Source organism: Pteropus alecto, unplaced genomic scaffold (assembly GCF_000325575.1).
Source record: "Pteropus alecto unplaced genomic scaffold, ASM32557v1 scaffold380, whole genome shotgun sequence".
NCBI classification, from domain to species: Eukaryota; Metazoa; Chordata; class Mammalia; order Chiroptera; family Pteropodidae; genus Pteropus; species Pteropus alecto.
The window spans coordinates 128358-134677 of record NW_006430090.1 but is presented as its reverse complement, the minus strand read 5'-3'; the positions used below and the strand labels follow the sequence as shown (position 1 = coordinate 134677).

Here is a 6320-nt window from a genome sequence, read left to right as displayed (position 1 = left end):
TCTTTGCCGGGGCCAAGCCTTCGGCCCGAAACAGTTCGCCCGGCCCGCTCTGGGACGCCCGCCGGGCCCACCCCCGGCTGAAAGCCGCGTCTCGTCCCGGGCCTTGGGTCTTCTCCACTGTTTCTTGTTAATTCCTTTGTCCATAAGAACAGACGAGGGCGGGGGGCGTGTTTTCGCATCGAGCCCGGGGGCTCCGCGCCGGCCGGGATCCCCTCCCGGGCTGACACTCCCAGCCTGTGTCCTGGGCAGGTCTTGCAGACCCGGTCCAGCCGACCCCTACAGCCAGGCCTCCGCGCCCACCTGCGCCGGGCGCTGGGGGATACCCGGGCACCTGGCTCCGCATGGCCTATGCCAGACCGGAGTGCGGACCCAATTATTCTTGGTGGGCCTCAAGATTGCCGAACTCATTGTTCCGTTCTCAAACCGGGAAACTGAGGCCGGGCGCATGCGCCGGGACTGGGACCTGACCCAGAGCCCCGCAGTCCCTGAACGTTCCCTGGTATCTCCCCCTCCCCAGGGACGAGGCGCCAGGCTCACCGTCGCTCAGCAGCAGCTCGGCGGGCTCGCTGTCCGCAGACCAGGGCCAAGCCGTGCGCTCGTTTCCCAAGCGGTAGCGGCAGGTGTAGAGGCCGCCGTCCTTGGAGGCCACCGCTTTCAGTTGGAAGAAGATGCGGTCGGGGCTGGTGCTGGCCCTGGGTACCAGCAGCACCTCCTCGCCGCGCCGCAGCTGGAATTCCACGCCGCTCAGGGGCGCCACGCACACCAGGGTGATATCCGCGCCGGCGAGGAAGACTTGGGCCGACTCTCCGTCAACACTCAGCGTGGGCGGTGGCGGCGTGGCTATGAGGCAGGCAGGGTGGCTGAGGCAGCTGACACCCCTTTCCCTGAGATGGCCCAGCCTCCAGATCGCCGCCCTCCGGGAACGCTCTTCGGCAGGCCGCCAAAGGGCACAGCAGGTTGGCGCTCAGGCCCACAGACAACTGTTTCCCAGACCCAGGCCTGGCAGCGGTATGCAGGGCTAGGGATCAAGGTAAAGGCAGCTCTGTCCTCCAGAAACCTCCCCCAGGAAGCCCTCCGCATGGTCCACACACTCACCCAGCTCCTCCATGGCCACAGGGGCACTGGGCTCAGAGGGCGGACCCGCTGCGTGAGTCCGGTAGCTGCAGCTGTAGTTGCCAGCCCGTTGGACAGGGAAGGTGGCCTGCACGTCCTCGGGGGCCTCAGCCACCTCCAGAAACTGGTCATCGCCTTCCCGCCTTAGCAGGAAGGTCACACCACGAAATCCCCCGCGGCACACGAGGATGGTGGTCAGGCCCGGGGTGATCCAGGACACAGGCTCGCTAGAGAGCAGGGGTGGGGGCAGGGACTCTGCGGGTGAGGCAGGGTCGATGGTGGGTCCGCATGACTTGGGAGATGTGGCGGCCCAGCGGGACCTGGACCACCACACTCGTGAAAACGGGAGAGACGGACATGGACATAAAACAGAAGACGACGCGGTAAGGGCCCCACCGTGTGCCAGGCCTGCCCGAAGCACTTCGTGGGCGTTCAGTCACTTATTCCTCACACCCTTTTGTGGTCAGTGCAGACATCACCCTCGTTTTACTGGTGGAGGCTCAGCGATGTCAGGTGACGTGCGCAAGGTCACCTTGGGGCAGGGACGGGGGGATGTGGGAAGAGGACAGGAGAGTGGAGGAGGGGAGGCCCACAGAAGCCCCTGCTCACCTGCCCCGTTCACCTCCAGCAGGTTGCTTAGCTCCGTCCACCTCTCGTCCATGCCAGAGCGGCAGCGGTAGAGGCCCCGGGTGTCACCCGTCACCGCTCCTAGCGGGAACCGGTGCTCCGTGGTGACTAAATCAAGGTGCACGTGTTCCTGGCACACCCCATTCTTGAACAGTTGGAAATCCAGGGTCTCTAGGCGGGCCTGGCACATCAGCGTCACGTTGGCCCAGGGTTCGAGCAGCGATTCGGCCTCTGCCCATAGGTTGGGCCGGGTCTCTATTGCTGCGTGGGGACAGGGGTTAGAGCTGGGCACCAGGACAGGGGCACCTACCACCCCAGGTCCCCCATGTGCCCACCATCCCAGGCCCGGCCAGACTCACCTATGGCTGCTTCTGGTGCTGGGCTTAGGGAGAGACCTGTGGAGATGAGACTGTGAGGCCCCCATTCCTGCCCCTTCCCGCCATCCTGCCCCAGGGGACTCAGGCCCGGGAAGCCTCACCCCAGAGCAGCAGGAAGGCCACCAGCACAGACATGGTCAGCCTCGCTCCAGCCCGATGACTGTCTGTGAGGGAGGCAGGGGTGGCTCAGGACAGTGACCTCTTACTGCTGTTTGTCCTTCCTGGAAGGCGGGAGGCCTGCACAGGGTGGGGACAAAGGGCAAATGCCTGCGGCCTCAGAAACCTCAGCAATAAGGATAATCAATAAGTATGCATAATTAATTAACTAAACGATAAAGAATAGACATGATGATTTTTTAATTAACCTATTAAAAACGGCAAAAAATAATGAAATCAACAAATAACAAAATGAATTAAATGAAAAAATACAATTTAAAAAATAAAATAAATAAAACAAATAATATAATAAATACTAACAAACTTAAATATGAAAAATAATATACATAATAGAATGGAAAAATAAAATTACTAGTAAGTAATGAAATCGCTAAATTGAAAGAATTAAATAAAATGAATTATACTACAAATAATACCACTAAGTAACAAAATAAATAATATAATAAATGACAACAAATGAATAAATAAAATTCCGAATGTTAAAAACAAATAATATAATGGCTATGTTAAGTAACGAATGTTAAATAATAAGTGAATATATAAATTAATGGATTGCTTATTATCATAATTAATAATGATAAAATAATAAATAATGAGTAAAATAAAAATAAATCGTAACAATTCCGAGGCACCCACTCTGGTGGTGGTCGCAGCGTTCTGCAGTTGCGGCCTCGGGCGGTAGGTGGCGTTACCACCACGCGTGTTAGAGGGAAAGGAAATGGAGCCAGAGGGGAGCCTTCCTCTCATCGCCTCCAACGGCTGAACATCGCTGGGATCCTTTTGTTCAAGGGGACACTGAGCCCTGCCGGCTGAGGGGTGGCTGAGGTCACATGGGCAGGGCCTGTGCCCTCCTGGAGGCCCAGCTGGCCCCTCTTCATTATACCGCACGCTGCGTGTGACCGCCAGGTGGGACTCGCCGGCGTCTGCCTGGCTCCGCCCCATGGCTGGTTAACTGCACTGCGTGACTGACCCGTGGCGGTTGTGGCTGAATCTGTACGCAGGATGCTCATTCAGACCTGTGCTTCTGGCCCCTCCCTGGACCAGCACTCGGGTCGTGGACAGCTCTCTGAGCGGCCTGTGGACACCAGGCCTCCCCACACCCCTGGCCTCCCCGCCCTCAAGGCACAGCCCGATGGGACAGAACAGCAGGGGCAAGAACACGGTCTCCTCACACTGGACGTCCGAGGATGTCCTTTCATCTCACCCCTGGGGGTCTGGTCTCCACCCCGGGTGTCCAGGCTCCAGCTTTCCTGCCAGGTTGAGGGCCCACGGAAACCTCCCAGCATTCACCTCCCACCTGACCTGCCTTCTTTGTCCATAAACTTTTATTGAGTAGAGAAGACGGTGGGACAGTGTTGGCCCAGGACCTGCCCATACGGAGCCCAGGCTGGTCGGGGATATGGAGAAGGCACAGGGTCGGCACTGGGAGGAACATAAGTCCCCGGGGCATATGGACAGAGGGGGCATGCAGCACTGGAGGGTCAGGGAAGGCTTCTGGGGGTGCAGAATGCTGAACGGGGCCAGGAGGTTGAGCCCTGTGGGTACCTGGGCAGCAGCATCTGGGCAGAGGGAGCAGCCAGTGCAAAGGCTGAGGCAGGACAAGCGGTCAGATGGCCAGGACGGTAGGGCTGGGGAAGGTATGGGGGTGGGGGAGAGCACGGAGCTGGTAAGAAGACCAGTCACGCTGGGCCCAGTAGGCATCGCAGGGCTTTTGGGGCTGGGGCGACTCCCAGTGATGTCTGCTTCCCTTTCCATGTTTGCCAAGCACCTGCTGCATGCTCGCCACCCCTGCTCCGAGCCAGTGCCTAGAAGAAGGCTGCATGTTGCAGGCGGGGCTTGGGAGGTCTCGGGCATTCCTTGCAGAAGGGACCACTGAGTGCCAAGGCCTGAGGCATCCAGATGAGGACCGGTGGCCAGGCCGGAGGAGCAGAGCAGAGACCAAATGCCTGCTAAACCTCCATCCGTGGGCAGCGGGGCGCCCCGGTGGGCAGGGGAACGGTCAGCTCAGAGGTCTGCAGAGCTGAGGCCAGCAGCCCGAGCAGGAAGCCTGTTTCCTTCCCAATGTCAGCCTCGCCTCCCCCCTGTTGGCCCCAGGTTTCTGGTGTTATTACCTGTTCCCTTGGGTGCCCCCAGCCCTGTGGGTGGCAGCAGCTCCCCAAAAAGCATTGATCTCTGTGTTTCAGCAACATCTCACATTTTCTCTCTAAGCTCCCAGGTTTCTGGTGTTATTACCTGTTCCCTTGGGTCCCCCCAGCCCTGTGGGTGGCAGCAGCTCCCCGAAAAAGCATTGATCTCTGCGTTTCAGCAACATCTCACATTTTCTCTCTAAGCCTTGCAAATCCTGTGTAACCAAGGCTCTGCCTTTGTCCTGTTTGAAGTATCTAGTGAAATTTCTGTTTCCTGGGTCGACCCGAATGACATGGTACTTGGTGTCAAGAGGGGTCCCACAAAACAGACCCTCAGAGTTGGGGCTCTGCATTTCACTTGCTTCTGGAGCACAAGTCCTAGCCAACAGAATACAGGCACTGGTAACCCACAGTGGGCAAGGACACCGTTGAATTAAACTATCACCTGTGGTTACTTTAAGTGCTTCCTGAAACCGGTGCCTTCGGAAAGCAAGTGGCCACTGCACTGGGCAACTGAGCGCAGCAATGGTGATCTTATGGCCACTGCACAGGTGATAGAAAGAAAATGACATGTTCAAGGCTCTAAATCCTTAGCTGAAGAGAAATCAGAGAGCTTCTAGACCTATGAGAAAATACAGCTGAAACATAAATACAAAATTTGATTGTGCATATTTCAGAATTACAACCTACATTGAATCCACAGATCCATGAAGTGTCGTAGGTGAGAATTAGGGTATTGTCTGGAAAGGAGGGAAACTCTGAGGCTTGGAATGGGGTTGACACTTGGATTCAGATGAACCTGGACATTTTGTGACACTTGTGCCAGGAGCTGAGATGACTTGTCTGGTACGGCAATTGGAGTCAGCACCTGGTAAGATTACGATAACCCACTGCCACTCTCCAGGAGCCACCCGCTTTCTGCACAGGCCAAACAGGTGCGTTGAGTGGGGATGCGGGGGAATTGCCACCCTGCATCTTTTAAGTCATCGATGATGGCACTGATCTCTGCAGTCCCTCTAGGGACATGCTGTGGATTCTGCTTTGCCATTCGGGCAGAGGGGGGCCGTTCCAGAGCCTCTGCTTGGACTTTCCTACCTAAAGGGTCCTCACTCTATGGGCAGGGGACCCCACCTGGGGATTCTGCCAGTTGCTGCAGATGTCCCTTCCAGTTACCTACCCGGGCACTAGGGTCATGACCAGATGGGTAATGAGCACAGGTAATGTGCCCACCGGGAGACCAGCCGAGCTTGCTTTATTGTCTGACCACCATGAGAGTCTGCTTTGTCCAGTGGGCCACCGAGTGTTTGGGGATTACCCTCAACTCAGAGCCAGTCTCTCTCTGTCCCTGATCCCAGGAATATGGTGCGGGCCTTTTGAGGAAGATGCGTCTATCCTTGTGGCTGGTCCTTAAGAAGGATGGATCTCCCTTCGCCCAGGGCACTGCATGTGGGGACGACCTCAGATTGGAATCTGGGTGACACAGCCTCTTATCGTGACATCTGGATAATGTGTCACATAGGTCAAACAGCTTTTGGGTCAACTGCCCATCACTCATTCCTAAGGACATCCTGGTCAGTCGGCCACCACTTGAACCTCTCTCTGCAGGGATGCACCCCGCTCAGGACCACGAACCACCTCTTAACCGCACGTGTCCTCAGCCGGGCCCGGGTCCCCACTGGGCCTGCTGTCCTAGGGAGTGTCTCCAGCCGCAATCCGACGCACCCATCGTCGCCGACCCTGTGCTACAATCACGCGGAGCCCACGCGAGGGGCCTGCGACGGTCGCCCCGCTCACGACGTGCGGCTCGGGCATCCCGGGGTCAGGGCGCGGCGCGGTGCCGCCTCTGGTGTTTGTTGAGGTTGGAGCGGTGGCTGAAGGCGCGGCCGCACTGGGCGCACGC

At 57.4% G+C, this 6320-nt stretch overlaps 2 protein-coding genes across 2 annotated transcripts in view; both read right to left on the bottom strand.

The window, feature by feature from the left end:
* A1BG (alpha-1-B glycoprotein) overlaps window positions 1-6314 on the bottom strand; it is an 8214-nt gene extending 1900 nt beyond the window's left edge. Inside the window, exons 1-6 of the mRNA XM_025046641.1 lie at window positions 5111-6314; window positions 2219-2354; window positions 2100-2135; window positions 1723-2001; window positions 1096-1368; window positions 425-840 (exon numbers count right to left, since the gene is read on the bottom strand). Of these exons, the coding sequence (XP_024902409.1) occupies window positions 425-840; window positions 1096-1368; window positions 1723-2001; window positions 2100-2135; window positions 2219-2252 (1038 nt within the window). The 5' untranslated portion in view covers window positions 2253-2354; window positions 5111-6314. The remainder of the gene's footprint in view (window positions 1-424; window positions 841-1095; window positions 1369-1722; window positions 2002-2099; window positions 2136-2218; window positions 2355-5110) is intronic.
* ZNF837 (zinc finger protein 837) overlaps window positions 6240-6320 on the bottom strand; it is an 11444-nt gene continuing 11363 nt past the window's right edge. The window contains exon 4 of the mRNA XM_025046640.1: window positions 6240-6308. Coding sequence (XP_024902408.1) covers window positions 6240-6308 — 69 coding nt within the window. The remainder of the gene's footprint in view (window positions 6309-6320) is intronic.